Source organism: Stegostoma tigrinum, chromosome 3 (assembly GCF_030684315.1).
Source record: "Stegostoma tigrinum isolate sSteTig4 chromosome 3, sSteTig4.hap1, whole genome shotgun sequence".
NCBI lineage: Eukaryota > Metazoa > Chordata > Chondrichthyes > Orectolobiformes > Stegostomatidae > Stegostoma > Stegostoma tigrinum.
In genome coordinates, this window is record NC_081356.1 from 13,271,318 (window position 1) to 13,288,596 (window position 17,279).

General features: G+C 39.0%; 1 protein-coding gene across 4 annotated transcripts in view; it reads left to right on the forward strand.

Annotated features, from left to right (window-relative positions):
• kcmf1 (potassium channel modulatory factor 1) overlaps positions 1-17,279 on the forward strand; it is a 120,357-nt gene that overhangs the window by 37,968 nt on the left and 65,110 nt on the right. For all 4 annotated transcript variants that reach the window (XM_048527430.2, XM_048527432.2, XM_048527433.2 and 1 more), the window contains one exon: positions 16,200-16,367. In XM_048527430.2, coding sequence (XP_048383387.1) covers positions 16,200-16,367 — 168 coding nt within the window. The remainder of the gene's footprint in view (positions 1-16,199; positions 16,368-17,279) is intronic.

A 17,279-nucleotide genomic window follows, 5' to 3' on the forward strand; every position in this document is an offset into this window, starting at 1 on the left:
TAATATATTACCTATTCTATTTTTATTGGCAATGCAACTGCTCAAATTTAAGGTGCATCTTTCTTTTGACAAACCTGCGAATAAAATTAGCAATTCTAGACATTCCTATGTCATACAGCTTTTTAACTTGGATGTCATTTCCTCAAATGTCAGATTGTTTAAATCACCCACACTGCTTACTAAGCTTGTTGCCAGTAATCCTCAAATTATTTCTCTTCTAATATTATTTTACTGACTATTGATGTATGAGTTGTGGATCTGTAGTTGCTTTGGTGTGTTGCTTCATATTTTGGGGGGGAAAAAATGCATTCTTCAAATTTGAGATTCCTTATCCAACACTTACCTTGGGGCTTCATGTACCCGAATGTTTGTCACCCATAATTGAGGAGCTATTTTAGCTCACAACAATATCCGCCTGTTTGAGTGCACTAATCAATGTTAGAAACATAGCAGCAGTACACAGTTAAACCCCTTGAACTTGATCTGCTATTTGGTTAGCTCGTTTATACGTGACTGTGATTAGCTTAATTAAAAAAAACAGGTAATTTTCCAGGCATTTTTTCTTTCTCTTGCTCACTCGCTCTCACTCTTGCATTCTCGAGTTTAGATATAGACTCGGGTCTGATTGGCTAATAGAGAAAGAGCTTTATGTTGCTTAGTTATTAGAATCTTGGGGCTACAAAACAGTAATTTGAAGTAATTTCTTGGGAATTAGTCTCTATGGAGACTATGTTATCGATAATGTTGAAGAGTTTTATAAAAATGCTTATGGATTGTTCATGTTATTATCCACTCAGAACCGGGCTAGAGCTTCTGTGATGAAAAATTATAGAAAAATTAAATACAAAGACAGCTTTGTTCTAGAACAGCAACACCAGTTTATATATTATTTTTAAGTGTGATATCTTGAGGTGCATACAAGACCCCCAGAAAACAACGTTTGACGTGAGCTACACAGATAACGATAGGGCAGGTGACCCGAGGCTTGATCAGAGGCATGTAGGGCTATTGAAGTGAAGATGTGAAAAGATTTAGGAAGGGAACTCCAGGGCCTAGGCCCCTCAGAGCAGAAACACAGTCACCACTGGTGGAGCTATTAAACACTAGGATGCTCAACAGATAAGAAATAGAGAAGCTAAAATTTATCTGGGAATTGGTAAACAATGACAGGATTGGACAGAGTCAGCATGGAGTCACAGATTGACAAATTGGAATTTTTTTGAGAATGTAACTACCAGAGTTGGTAAGGAGGAGCCAGTGGACATGATTTTCTTGGATTTTCTGAAGGCAGATAAAGTCCCATGGAAGAAATCAGCATGGGAAATTAAAGCACGTGGATTTTGGGGTAGTATACTGACATCAAAAGAGAACTGGTTGACAGACAGGAAACACAGTAGGACTAATGGGTCTTTTTCTGAGTAGCAGATAGTGATTAGTAGATTACTAGAGGGATCAGATATTCACATATTATATACATGATTTAGACGAGGGAGTTAAATGTATTATCTCCAAGTTTAGTAGATGACTTTTAGCAGATGACATAAAGTTGGGTGGGAGGGTGAACTGTAAGGAGGCTACAAAGAGGCTTTCGTGTGATTTAGACAAGTTGGGTGAGCAGCCAAATCCATGACAGGTAAGGTGTAATATGCATAAATGCAAGGTTATTCACTTTGGTAGCAAAAATGGGAAGGGGGATTATTATCTAAATGGCAGTCATTTGGGAAAGGGAGAGGTACAATGAGACTTGGGTGTATACCAGTCACTGAAAGTAAGTATGCAGGTACAGTGGGCACTGAGGACATCAAATGGAATGTTGGCCTTCATAGTGAGAGGATTTGAGTACAGGTGCAGGAACATCTTTCTGAAATTGTGCGGGGTCTTGGTGAAACTGCACCTGAGCACACTTGCAGTTTTGGTCTCCTTAACTGGAGAAGAATGTTCTGGCTGTGGACTGAATGCAGTTTAAAAAGTTTGCCATTTCAGTTGTGTGAAGATAGAACTGACGTGAGCACAGACTTGATTGGTTAGAACAGTATTTACTGGCATGTTAGAGGCGTCTCCTAGAAACCTATAAAATTCTAAATGGGACGCAACAGGGTAAATGCAGGAAGGGGGAGGAGGTGATGGCCTAATGGTATTATTGCTAAACTATTAATCCAGAAATTCACCTGATGTTCTGGAGAACTGGTTCGAATCCTGCATGGTAGATGGTGGAGTTTGAATTCATTGAAAAACAAAAAATCTGGAATTAGGAGACATGAAGCCATTGTTGGAAAAACCCATTTCACTCACGAATGTCCTTCAGGGAAGGACATCTGCTATCCTCACCTGTCTGTCTGACATGTGACTCCAGAGCCATAGCAATGTGGTTGACTCTCAGCAACCCTCTGAAATGACCTAGCAAGTTGCTCAGTTCAAGACTAGCTAGGGATGGACAATAAATGCTAGCCAGTCAGCGCAGTCCATGTCCTACAAGTGAAATAAAAGAAGAAGGATGTTCTGGATGACTGGAAGTCCAGAACCATGGGTCACAGTCTTAAGAATAAGGAGCAGGCCATTTAGGACTGAAATGAGAAATTATTTCATCTAGAAAGTCTTGAGTCTGTGGAGCTCTCTGCCTGAGAATCTGGTTGAGGCCAAAATATTGAATGTTTTCATCAAGGAATTGTATATAGTCCTTAGGAGTCAAAGGGAGAAAGTAGGAATAGGGTACTGATTTGGATGATCAACCATGACCAAACTGAATGGCAAGCAGGCTCAAAAGCTGAATGGCTCGCCCCTCATTTTTTGATCCTCATGTTTGCAGGACTGTAGGAGGTTGCATTAAAAGGGAGCAGTGAAACCATAGGGGGATTTGTGATTAAGCCTGTGTATTTTAAAAGTGAGATATTGCTTAACAGAGTCAGTGCAGATGAATGTGCAAAGGATGATGGATGGGCAAGACTTGGTGAGATTTGGGAGAAGAGTTGCAGATCTTTGGATGACTTCATATTTTCAGGCAAAATGTGGAAGTCCACCCGGAGTGCATTGGAACAGCAGTCTAGAGGTAACAAAAGCAATTTCTACAGCAGTTGAGCTGGGTCAAGCATGAATTCTGGTAATACAATTTGTGGTTACTGGTAATCTTAATGATGGTATGGATGTGTGGTAGTGGGCTTATCTCTGGATGAAATGTGGTGTAGATAGTGGCTGAACCGTACTGTGTGCCAAGGAGACACGAGGAGTCTGAGGCCAAGGAACAGAGTTTGCCACTGGGTCTGAAGACCGTGATTTTTGTTTTCCCAGTGTTTGGAAGATGTTTCTGCGCATTCAGTATTGGATGTCTGAAGAGCAGCCTGAGAATTTAGCAACAGTGAAAGAGTTGAAAAAGGTAATAGTGAGCATAATGCTAATATCATCGCCATTTATGTAGAAGGTGATGCTGGATATACTTGAACCCCCAACCCCACCTCCCCACACCCCAACAACAAACACCACCACTATCCGTACGAAAGAATATCAGATGACATTGTCAGAGGTGGTCACTTGATCTAAAGGCCGTCGTAGCAGAGTTCTCTTGATTTATGAGAGGCTTTGTTTCTGTTCTGCTTTTTTAAATTGCTGTCAAATACATGTTCAGATATTACTGACCATTCCTTTTGTAGTCACCTTTCCAAGACAATATTTTTGAATTAGTGGAGAAGGAGGATTAATGCCTATTTATGTGGTTGATGTGAAATTATAGTGTTCGGGGGCTAATTTTGTTCACCGTATCTGACATATAGTGAATGAGTGGAACTGTGCATAGAACTAGAGAAATGTCATCATCACTGCCACTTTCATCCTCCAGATTCAATGGGAGGACTGTTAAATGAATGCTGTATTCCTCTTGAAGCCAGCTGCGCAAGCATTCAGACAAAGATCTTGTAAAATCAACATTAATGAACTGGACACTGTTTGGATGTCTGAAAACTTGCCAGATTCGGTTTTTCTTTACCCGCAAGTGGCCAACATTCATGGGTAGGACAAAGAAAACACTTCAAAGCCACTCTGAAGCTCTGCTTGAAACTGGCAGCATTGATGTTAATGACTGGGAGGAGCTTGCTGCTAATAGGCAAGTTGTCACCATTCTGAACTATCAAGCTGCATTATACTTTGCTCACTGTGTTTTAATGATGCAGTGGCAGAGAAGGAAAGAAAATAAAGCAAATCCTGTAATCCAGATCCCACCATCTTGTAGGGCAACCTATCCATGTGTCCGAAGATCTGCAGGACAATAAAAAGCCTCCTTACTCAGAGGTTTATAGCACAGGCCATTTGGCCCATTGTTCATATGCCAGTTAATAAAAATCTTATGCCAATTTCCAGCTCTTGATCCATATCCCTGGAGGCTGTGGTAACACAAGTGATTTTTAAATACTGTTTTTGAAGATTGAGCGTTTCTGACTTAACCACCCTTTCAGGCAGTGAGTTCCAGGCTGCCACCACTGAGTGTAAAGATTTATCCCCAATATGAATATCCATGTCAAGGGTATATCATTCTTGAATCATTGATGATCTTCAAGGATGGATTAAGATGGTGATTTTCAAGTGTGCTGGCTATACTTCTCATTGATTACAGAAGATTAAAAAATGTTATCCTTCATATAGTTAGCATGTAAATTTTAAGAAAACTTTGAGGAAACTGGCTCTGTGGACAAGTTATGAAAAACAGTGGGTATATTTTGTCTACCATGTTGAAGACCAACTTGGGTGTCGCAAGCTGCAGTGACAAGAATATGTCATAAATCAGATTTTCATTTCAGCCAGTCTGTAAAGCTATAACCAAATTTCAGGAACATTGTGCTTTGGCATGCCTGTCTTAGTACATTCAACATGAATCAGAATCTCCCATTATAATAAGTTAGATAGTATGTAAGTAGAGTGTAGGTTGGAATATAAGTTTGCTGTGGTTAAATGGACTGTAGGTTATTGCATTCAGTTCTGGGTGCCATAGCTTAGAACAGCTAGTGAGGCGTACAGAGCAGATTTATCAGAATGAAGGTGAAATATTCAGATGCTGGAAACCTGAAACAAATACGATGTAGAGAAAAGGTAAGGGTATTTTAAGATCACAGAACCAAGATAAGTAGAACAAATTGAGATGAATACCAACCGTGATTTAATTGAATGACAAAACAAATTTGAGGGATGACAGGTTTACTGCTGTTCCAGATTTCCAGATTAACTTTTACAAAGTTGCATGGTGCTGACAATAAGCATCCTAACTTTAAATGACTTCATAGAAGAATATTTGGAAGATTAGAATGAGTATTTATGCAAACTAAGAGCCATTCTGATTCTGAGAATTTTACAATCCTCATTAACAAGCTGTTTATATTACAAATCATAGCCTCTGTGCTAAAGGTATTAGAAAGGTATTTGGTCCATCACCACGCATGGTGAGGCTTTCTGAAACATACTTTAGCTTGTCTTATGTTCTTTGTAACACTACAGTCTCTTTTTTTTCTCTTCAGGTGCTTACCCAATTCCCTTTGAAGACCACAGTTGAATCTGTCTCCTCCATGCTGTCAATGAATTCTAGGTCTAATGGACTCTCTACGTAGAAAATTTTGGGAATGAAGCTAGACGAGAAGAAGACAGTTTGTAGTAGCTTAGTGAAGGTCTGGGCAGTTGGAAAGCAGGAACTGATCTTGTTCATCACTGGATGGGGTCTGATGCACCTCATTCTACCGGTCTTGGTTTAGAAATCACTACACTGGGAATTCTTAATTAGTGTTGTATGTTGCTGGTAATCTTCATTTTGCAAGGTATTTGAAGATCGTTTTGATCTTGATTGGGTGTGTTTTATTTTACAAAACAAATAGTTATTGAAATAACCAGGTCAAAATTCTTGGTATTTTAAATAAAACATCATGGAAAATTAACTCAGCTGGTCATTAAATGTCAGAAATTGTATTTGAAACCTTTGCACTTTACCTAATTTTGTATAGGTAAAGCATCATGATGTGACTAAACCCAGATATCTCCCCTTATTACGGTTTGGATTATAAACTAATTTTTGTGCATTGCTTCCAAGTTAATGTCTGCTGCTTTACTTTTTCAAACTTTAATTGATTCCGAAGCAATGTGGTTACACTTACTTGCAATGCAAGTGGCCTGCGGTAGATTCCTGATTGGCCTCCTTGGCAGACAGGATGCACGCAACATTTTTCACCGTATAATTTGCTCCTGTTTGTTGTAGCATAATTTAGTTTCGTTTTGCAGTGTGTAATTTAATTTAGTCATTGTCAGACTGCTAAGTAAGCTTCAAGTTCTTGGTGCTCTGGTGTTTGAACAGCATGACTGAGGAAGGTGCAAACTGTGTGAGAATGGTGATGTGGTAGAATTGCATAAATCGGATATGTCCTGTAAATGTATTGATAGTTATTCTTGCCTAGTAAAATGAAAATCTTTATATCATAGTTCCCGACTAATTTCTTTGTATTTTATGGGCTTTTTCTGAACAGGATTGTTTTTTAAAATTCCGAATAAAGGGACCAAAATCAAGACTGCAACAAATGAAACAGTCATTAAAACAGGAAGTTGAAACAGAACATAGAACAATACAGCGCAGAACAGGCCCTTCGGCCCTCGATGTTGCGCCAACCTGTGAACTAATCTAAGCCCCTTCCCCTACACTATCCCTTCTTCATGCATATGCTTATCCAAGGACTGTTTAAATGCCCCTAATGTGGCTGCGTTAACTACATTGGCAGGCAGGGCATTCCATGCCGTTACCGCTCTCTGAGAACCTGCCTCTGACATCTGTCTTAAATCTATCACCCCTCAATTTGTAGCTATGCCCCCTTGTACAAGCTCCGGAACTCAATCCTTCTACCAATAAAACCTAACACACCGTAAGCCGCCTTCACAGCACTATCAACCTGGGTGGCAACTTTCAGGGATCTATGTACATGGACACCAGTGCAAGTATTTGGTAGCCTTTGCACCTCGGTCAGAATGATGTATCAGGAAGCTACAGATTTGACAATCAAAAAACCAATGGCCATGAATAGCCCCATAATTTGCTGGGATGTCGGACTAAATCGGATAGCTTTTTCAGAGTTGATACGGATCTGACAGGCCATAAAAGCTTTGTACAGTATTGTAAGGTTCAGTGATTCAGCATGCACATGCTGTGCTGTAATTTCACTAGGTTGGCATTTTTTCAGGTATGCTTGATGTTGCTCCTGTGGGAGGTGATGCTATTATCACTAGACTGTTAATCCAGGTAATGTTGTGGCAACCTGCGTTAAAATCCCACTATGATAGATGGTGGAATTCAAAATCAGTTTAAAACAAAAAATACGGAATGAAGCGTCTAATGTAAGCATGCAGCCACTGTTGATTGTTGGGGGAAAACTATCAGGTTCATCAATGTCCTTTAGGGAAGGAAACTGCCATCCTTATCTGGTCTGGCTTACATGTTACTCCACACCCCAGCAATGTGGATGACTTTGAACTGCCCTCTGGTCAATTGGGGTGGGCAATAAATGCTGCCGAGCCAGTGGTTCCCACATGCTGTGAACAAACAAAAGAAAAGCTCTTCCATACAGCCTAAAATTTCAGGTTGCTCATGTGTCTGAGATCACAAATTTCAAGGCCATGGTTGGACTCTTCTGAAACTTCAAAGTTCAGGAGAAGAGTCATACTGGACTCACTGTTAATTCTGTTTCTCTCTGTACAGATACTGCCAGACCTGAGTTTCTCCATCATTCTTTGTATTTGATTCAGATTTCTATCAGTCAAAGTATTTGCCTTTGTTGGAGTCCACTGCCTGTGTCCCCAATTGATGGTTTTCCAATTTGTTCTTTCAACGCTTATTTCTTTGCACATGATTCCGATATTGGATTACTGTTCACCACTCGTCGATGAGGTGGTTCTAAGCTTTTGTTGCTGGGTGTGTTGTACAGGAGCTGTATTAGTCTTAAGAAAGACGATGTTTATCTCTCCCGTCCATTACCTATTTGCTCCACCAGCATGCTACCCTCCCAGCAAAAAGCCACAAGCTTTAAATAGAGTATTTTAGGATTGTGGATCTTGGACCTCGCCTTCTGGCTCCATATATGACAGGGAAATGTAACAGATTGAAGATAGATTAATGTGTTTTAATGGGCGAGTCTGCTTCTGGTTTCTTGCTGCTGGAGTCTGAAACTTGCTTTGCTTAGTGTTTTTTGTGTGCTGTAAGCCTGGCTGAAATGCATTGTTCTAGTTCCTGTTACTTTGCATCTCCATTTATGGAAGTGGTGAGGCTACTGTTCTTATCTAGCTGCTTGTAAGCCGTACCTACTTCTTGGCTGTACATCAAGTGAGGTTCCATTCACATTTGCTTCAGGAAGTATACCTCTGCAGGAAGGGCTCAGTTTTAGTTTCATCTCCGGTCAGAACTGAGCACGTGTTCAGGCATGATTTGAGTTGGTGCTTATGTACAGTTCCCAATATGCACAGGGAGGTCGATACACTTTGTGACTAATTTCCCTGAATTAATACTGAGACAGGAGGTTAAATTTGGCATTAGTTGCTTCTGAAAATGGAAACGATGATGAGTCTGCAACGACCTGAGAAGAGAACTTCTGTATTTGATGTGGCTCATGAATGAACATTTGTGGATATTCCAAATTAAGCTTTTGTCTGAAAAAACAGACCTGGTGGTCAGGGACCTCCTTTGAACAATTTACTCTGACAAATAAAAACAACAAGATTTGCAAATTTAGTGGAACTGACTTGTGGATCAGCAGTATGCATTGCATTATTGATGCTTTTGAACAAGGCTATTTAAAGTTTTCTTTTTGTTAATCTGCAAAGGCCACCTTTGTCCATTTATCATGCACAGACATTGTTTATAAATTCCTGTTAGTGTATAATTTAGTTTTACATTTGTGTAGCGATCTTAGCAGTATTCTTTTTAAATATAGCTGCAAGTTGTTTTTGTTCTCCAGTTATCAGTCAGCATCAAAAATTTCCAATCCTGTTAAAAATTTGCTTAAGTGGTGATTTAAAGAAGAGAATGTAAATCATCCAGAACAAGGCCACCTACTTGATCAGTACTCCATCCAGTACTTTTAAAATCTTTTACCCCTCCATCACTGATACTGTATGGTTCCAGTATGTGCTCTTTACAAGATGCACTGCAGTTACTTGTGAAGGCTCCTTCATTATCTTCCAAACCGTTGGCTTGTACCACTTGGAAGGATAAGTACGGCAGGCACATGAGTTATCACCATCTCCTGGCTCCTTTCCAAGTCATCTATTGGCTTTGCTAGTTTTGCAGTTTCATTCATGTTGCCAGGTCAAAATCCTGGAATTCCCTAGCAACGCTGTGGGAGTCCCTTCACTGTATGGACTGCAACAGTTCAAAAAGACAACTCATCATCACAGTTTTGAGATCAGTTAGGAATGGATAAAGTAACATCCCTGCCTACAACAGAATTTTTAAAAATTACTTGGCTCAGCAATATTTTGAAATTTATGAATTATTATTTGGGAGCAGATGCAAGGGAGAGAACCTGGATTTTTTGCAGCAGTGAGCAAAGCAACTCTAAATTAAGTAAAACTTTGACACTGTACCTGATAAAGCAAGAGATGATTTGTTTTATGACAATAGATGTTGTACACAGTTACACACTGTGTTCCTTAACGATTTGAACTTGGTACTAGAGCAAATTATTCTGTCAGCTATATTTAACCGTTCTCTGCTTTCGTCACTTGCCCTCATTTTTGGTATCTTTAATTTTCTTTGTGCTAATTGTCTCATTCATACTTTTAAAAGTTTTCTATTTATTTCTGTCTGATTTTCCCCTCCCATTCCTTTGGTACTTTCCTTTTTTTTCTGCCTGATGTCTTTCAATTAGATTACTGATGAACTTTATTTATGTGCCTCACCCATGGCAAGTCCAAGGTGCGCAGTAAAACATAATGTGATGGGAATGGGTGGGTAGCAGCGTTTTCATTAATTGCTTTATATTCTGCAAGGTCCTCAAATCCATGTGTGACAGTGACTTTTGGAACTGAAAATAAATTCAGTGCATGCACAGCTTGGAAGAGCATTGGTGGGTAGTTAAGGAGTGTGCATTATGCACTGTGAAGAGAGGAGTTGAGGCTAAGTGGGTTACAAAGCTTGTGCTGGGGCATGTGATGGAGTCGGTAGAGTTGGCAGGCTAGATATGAAGAGAGTCTTTCTTTATTGTGAGAAACAGAGACCGCCCTTTCCTTGCGTATCACAGTTGTTGCTTAGTTGGTAAATGCCACCTGTTAAATGTCTTTGTATTGAACGGTACCCCTCTTTGATTTGAACTTGTTCCTGGATCAAGAAATTTGGTGGTCTAATGTAACATTTTGGGATTTGCTGTCCCAAAACAATTCTGGGCATCACTTACTTAAGAGAACAGGAGCCATTTTTTGACTTGACCTTGATATTTAGGATTTCTTTAATCATAGTACAATAGACAATGAAGTCCTAAAGCAAAAGGCATGCAATAATAAATGGATCCTTTTGGGCAGGAAGGATCCGAGGAACAACAATGAGAAGTAAGAGCTTTGAAGAAGTATGAAAATCTTGCAAGGAATAGAAAAGCTGTCAATTTCTATGATCATAATAGGGAACTAATGGGGGAGTAATGTATACACTTTAAAAACTGGTAGCAGTGATAGTGTCATTACAAATAAGGAAAAAAGTGAGCACATTGAATAATTACTTTGTCAATATTTACAGTAGAGGAATAGATAAGAATGCCAGACATTCTAAAGAAACTAATATTGAGTTAAGGATTTGCCAAAATTAACATGATCAAAAACATTAATCAGAAAATAATGGCACCAAAGAGTTACAAATCCCAGCAGCAGATGGTTTTTATTCTGAGTATAAAAGTAAATAAGTGAGCAATGTAGCAGCCCTAACTGCTGGAGTTGTCTCATTTTGGGAGCCGCTTGTTTAGATTGAAAAATTGTGTATGCATCACCACTATTTGAGAGGAATGTAAGGAAAAGCAGACCAAAGTGGAAGAGACAAAAAAGCACTGCAAAAATACAAGAAATTTTAAGGTCTAAAAATTGGCCAGGGTAGAGGGAGGATGGGAGATTAAAGTTAAAGCGAGTTTGTAGTGCCTCCTTGAATAGTTGCAGTCCATGGTGATTTGGGTGCACCTACAGTACTGTTAGAGAGTGTGCTCCGGGATTTTGACCTAGTGATAGCGAAGGAACACGGATGTATTTCCAACTCTGGGTAGAGTGTGGCTTGGATGAGAGCATGCAGGTGGTGGTGGTGTTCACATGCATCTGCTGCCCTTGTCCTTCTAGAGACAAGGTTCTAGATGAACGAATAGGCCTAAAAATTGAGAAGTCTTCTAGACCCAGTGGCCTGTAACTTAGATTTTTAACACAATAACCTTCTAGGAAATGAAATATATAGAGCAATTCAGGATATGTGTTAACCGAAAGTTAGTCTAACTTCAAAACTTGGAGTCTTTGGCTAGAAATTGGCAGACTGTTAAAAGATGAGAAAGCTTAATATTTCAGTTTTGTGTATTCTGGTCAGAAGACTTCACAATTTACAAGGAAGAATTAGTTGCGTCGAAATTAAAGATTGAGAAAGAGGTGTAATCTCTTTTGGATTTTATAATATAAAGTGATGATGGGAATTGGTGAAAAATTGTTTTAAAACTCAGAATCCCTACCTTGTGGAAACGAGCCCTTCGGTCCACAAAGTCCACGCCGAACCTTAAAGCATCCCACCCAGACTCACTCCACTATAACCCGTCTAATCTACACATCCCTGAACACTACAGCCAATTTGGCATAGCCAATCCACCTAACCCGCACATCTTTGGACTGAAGGGGGAAACTGGAGCACCCAGAGGAAACCCACACAGTCACTCGAGGGTGGAATTGAACCTGGGTCCCTGTGAGGCAGCAGTGCTAACCACTGAGTCACTGTGCCGCCCCAACAAACAGTCCTATATTTGGATAGCTTTGTTTTATTGTCTTTTCATTTTATGTTGTAAGTTTTTATTTTTAAATAAAATCTGCAACCGTGTGCTTTTGTTTTCAGCGTGTGACCTCACCTATTTTTGTATCATCAGTTTGATTACATTATACTGTTTGCTGTCATTACAGATTGTAAATAATGCTGCTGTAGCACCAAGCCCTAGGAAATCCTATTATAGTTTCCAACCTGAAAAGTTGCCAATCTTATTCCCTGCTCTTTGTTTCCTGCTCTTTATACAATCCACTAGCTATACTACTGGTTATAATCCTTATTGCTTCAACTGACTTGCTAGATTTTGTTTCAATTTAATATGGTGGTCATTTGCTAAACATAAGCACATAAGGTTGAAGAATAATTTGAATCTATTTGTTCCACTATTAGTTTGTGAGAGTAGTGTAAAAGGACAGATTTGAGCAGGGCCCTAAAGCCTCTGGAAGGACAAGGGCAGCAGATGCATGTGAACACCACCACCTGCATGTTCTTATCCAAGCCACACTCTACCCTGAGTTGGAAATATATCCCTGTTCCTTCGCTGTCACTAGGTCAAAGATGAGAAAGTTTAATATTTCTAAGTTATAAAGTTAGAGGTACAACTTCCAATAAATCAATAATTGGATATTTGACTTGCTAGCTTCTGTCTTGCCATTATGCTTCATCTTTTATGGTTCTTTTAAAATCATGATTTTTGCTAATTCCAGCATTGGCCTTTCATTTGTATAATATTTGAGAGTCTGTTTGCTGTAGTTTTTTTTTGCATGCTAGTATTCCTCAAGAAATAGCAGTTGTTAAAAAAAGTTACTTTGATTTTTAGTGACTCTAATCTCAGCTATTTCTCTTTCCATTGAGAATGGAACTGCTGTTTGTGCTCATTTGTTTTATTGTTTGGACTGATTAACTAAAAATTGACAGCAATCTCTGTGGTGAAATCAATGTTTCATTTGTCAGGAACAGGAGAAACCGTTGAATTATTCAAGCCTCATTTTAGAATAGAAATAATTAAGATTACAGTTACATTTTGTCTTGATTTTGAGGCTTTCTATCGTTGGAGGCGGTCTCTTATAAATAACTAAGGATAAGGATTTTTAGGCGGAGGAAAAGAAAATTACTTTGTTTATAATTTCAAATGATGTGAATAATATTTCAAACATACCTGAGAAGTTCTGATGAGTTTTCATCCTTAAACAAATGTAGATATAGTCATTACTACATTTTCCATAAGACTGTAGGAGCAGAACGAGGCTATTCAAATGACGGAGTCTGCCATCACCATTTGATCATAGCTGGTATGTTTCTCAACCCCATTCTCCTGCCTTCTCCCTCTAACCGTTCATCCCTTACTAATCAAGAACCTATCAACCTCATCTTAAACATGCTGGGTAACTTGGACTCCACAGCCTTCTGTGGCATTAAGTTCCACAGATTCATCACCCTGTGGCTGAAGAATGTCCTCCTCATCTCAATTCTAAAGGGTTGTCCCTTCACTCTCAAGCTACGCCCTCGTGTCCTAGTCTCTCTTACTAGTGGAAGCATCTTTTTCACATCCACTCTATTCAGGCCGCATAAGTTTCAGTGTGGTCACCCCTTTATTATTCTAAACTTCGTTGAGTACAGACTCAGGGCCCTCAATCTCTCCTCATACGACAAATCCATCATCCTTGGGATTATTCTTGTAAACCTCCTACGGACTCCCAGCAATGTCAGCACATCCTTCCTCAAATATAGTATTAAAAATGCTCCCAGTATTCTAAATGGTCTGACCAGAGCCTCGTACAGCCTCAGCAGTACAATACTGCTCTGGTATTCTAGCAGTCTTCAAATTAGTGCTAACAATGCATTTGCTTGCTAACAATGCATTTGCTTCCTAACTGCCAACTGAACCTGTATGTTAACCTTTAAGAGAATCCTGAACCAGGACCCCAGAGTTCCTTTCTGCATTTAGAAAATAGTCTCTGTCTCTATTCTTCTGAGCAAAGTGCATAACCTACACTTCACCACATTGTATTCCATTTGCCACTTCTTTGCCCACCTTCCTAGCTTGTCCAAGTCCTTCTGCAACTTCCTGCTTCCTCAACACTATCTGTGCCTCCACTATCTTTGTGTCATCTGCAAATTTAGCAACAATGTCAGCGGTTTCTTCATCCAGATTATTAACATTTAACGTGATAGTTGTCCCAAAACTAGTCACGCTAGTCCGCAGCTGCCATCTATCAAAAGGCCCCTCTATACCAACTCTCTGCCTTCTATCAGCCAACCAATCCTCTATGCATGCCAGTACCTTGCCTCTAGCACCATGGGCTATTACTTAGCAGCCTTCTGTGTGGCACCTTGTTAAAGGTCTACTGGAAATCCAAATAGATCCTGTTTAAGAATTCGTAAGGTTTATCGAGCATAACTTTGGCTTGACGAAGCCATGCTGACTTAGCGTTATTTTACTAAGCACTTGCAAATGTTGCACAATCTTATCCTTAGTAATGGACTCTTAAAATCTTACCAGCGGTCAGGCTAATTGGCCTTTAATTTCCTGTTTTCTGCCTGTCTCCCTTCTTAAACAGGGGTGTTACATTAGCTGTTTTCCAGTCCTTTGGCTAGTGGCAAAGGGCTTAAGGACTAAATGACAGTGTGGTTTGAGCTTATTTTTGGCCAGATATGGATACATGTCAAATTTATAATAGATAACAATTCCAATCATCATGTGTCAAGGTAGTGAAATATATTGGACAACTTCTCGATAAAACACAGCAAACCACTTTTCAGGCGTTTAGAGTTTCTTTTTCCTTGGCTAATGTAGTTTACAGTAGTTTTACTGCAATTTGTTGACCATGTATAGTTTACACCATTTGAAATCTCTAAAGCCAACAACGAACAAAAGCTGCAGCAACCTCTATGAGACAGTTGGTCTGTTGAAGTAGATTGCTACTGATTGTAGTTATATAGGCAAGGCTATTTTACAGCCTTGATTTACTACAGTATTTCTGATGATTTAAAGTTGTATAATGTTCCACATGTTGCATCTTTTTCTGGACATTTAATAGTTTGACAACTCTTCTGTTTTAGTAGCTGCCCTTGCCATCTATTTGTTTTCATTTGACTTTTATAACAAGATTGACTTTGTCTTTTATAACAAGTAGGGAAATTCCATGTTTTTGTTAATATGCACATTAAAACCCTGAATTGTGATTAAAATGATACCCTTTAACCCTTGCATCGTCTTTTGTACGAAGTCGGAAGGTATTTAATGAAAGCCAAGTAAGATTATTCTGGGAAGGTGTAGCATGTTTTGTTTTACAATGACATTTAGACAGACTGTGTATGAAATTAGTAAACTTGGTAACGTCTATGGCCCTGTTCCATACAAAGAAAACAAACAACTTAGCAATTTACACCTGTCTTTAACATAATTAAATTCTTTTGTTTCAGTCCATCTTCAGAGAAATTAAAGAAATGTATGCAAAAGATACCTGTTTAGTTAAAATCATAGGGAATAACATTTTCAAATCCCTCCGTTATACTGTCACTTATAGTTTGATGTTAGAACGAATACATTTAAAATATAAAAGGCAGAGGCCAATGACAGATATGATCATCATCACCCCTACCCTGACGAATTAAGACCACAAACTACAAACAAAAGCTCTCAAAATTCTTAATGTTTTTGGTGTTTGCATTATCTCAGAGTTTTAATACAAGTTAATTAAGAAAGTGCTTGTAAAAATGTCTCTGCTTTTCTCTACTAAACCTGATTAAGGAATAAACCACAGTGGGCTTTTTACAAACTATATATGAAGAGTTTTTTAAGCTTATAAGAATGGCGGTGTCATTGGCAGGGCCAGCATTTAATGTCCAGCCATGTCACCCTTGCTCTTTCTGCTGCTCCTTGAAATTGAGGTGGATAAGAGAAAAAGCTATTGTAGAATAAAAGTAATTATTTTGGGTCAGAGATAATGGGAACTGCAGATGCTGGAAAATCCGAGATAACAAAGTGTGGAGCTGGATGAAAACAGCAGGCCAAGCAGCATCTTAGGAGCACAAAAGCTGACGTTTCGGGCCTAGATCCTTGGGTATTTATTTTAAACTGGTTTTGTGCTACAATTACAGATGCAAATCACTTGTATCACTACTGAAACTTTCTGTTCAAACTGATTGTAAGGCCTCTTTGGAAAATTCACATTTCCTCTGATCTCTCCTTGTCTTCTAGGTGTTAGCTGTGATGCGTGTTTGAAAGGAAATTTTCGAGGTCGCAGATATAAGTGCTTAATTTGTTACGACTACGACCTGTGTGCGTCTTGTTATGAAAGTGGGGCCACTACTACGAGGCACACAACTGACCATCCAATGCAGTGCATATTAACAAGAGTAGATTTTGGTACGTATTTTAAAGGATTGATTCTTTGCAGTTTTTGTAAGATCTGAATAGAAGTGTGTTGTTTGCAAAGGCCAGGATATGAAGATTATATTTAATTAGTTGGGAAAGCAGATTTCAATTGAAAGCATAAAACTGTTTTCGTTTTCACAATCAGCCATTGATTCTGCTTCATTGTACCGTTTTAAAAGCTGTCAGTAAAATGTCCTAAGAACTACATACTTTTTTTTTGGCAACTTGATAGTTGGTTTCACTTTTAACATTTTGTGTATATACATATTTTTAAGGTCTGAGTGAAAATTTGTAGCACAGGTTATGGATGCGATTGTTCATTTGCTCGCCAAGCTGATTGTTCTGTGATGTGCAGACGTTTTGTTACAATTCTAGGCAACATCATCAGTGCGACCTCTAATTGAAACATTGGTGTTCTGCTCCATTCCGAATTTGAGAGATATTCTGGCATGATGGGTCTTGTGACTTGCGGTTCCATTTTTCAGCGGCGGTCTGTGTAGGAGATCTATTTCTATGTATGTGTTAATGGAATCTCGTGTTGAGAGTCAGGCCTTCAGAAATTCCCTTGCATGTCCATTGTGTACTTGATCCAATATAGTCACTTTGTCCCAGCCAAATTAATGGCCATCATTGTCTATGTGTATCTTTTACAGTAAAAAAAGACATGACCAATATTCACTTGTCTCGACAAACACAGACAATGGAAGTCATCAATTTGACTGGGACAAGTGAACAATAGACATGCAAAGGAATTTCTGAAGGCCTAGTTCTCAACTTTGGATTCCATTAACAAGCACATAGAAATAGACCCCATATACAGACTGCTGCTGAAAAACAGAATTAGAAGTCATAAGGTCCATTACACCAGAGGATCATATAAATTTGGAACGGAGCAGAACACCA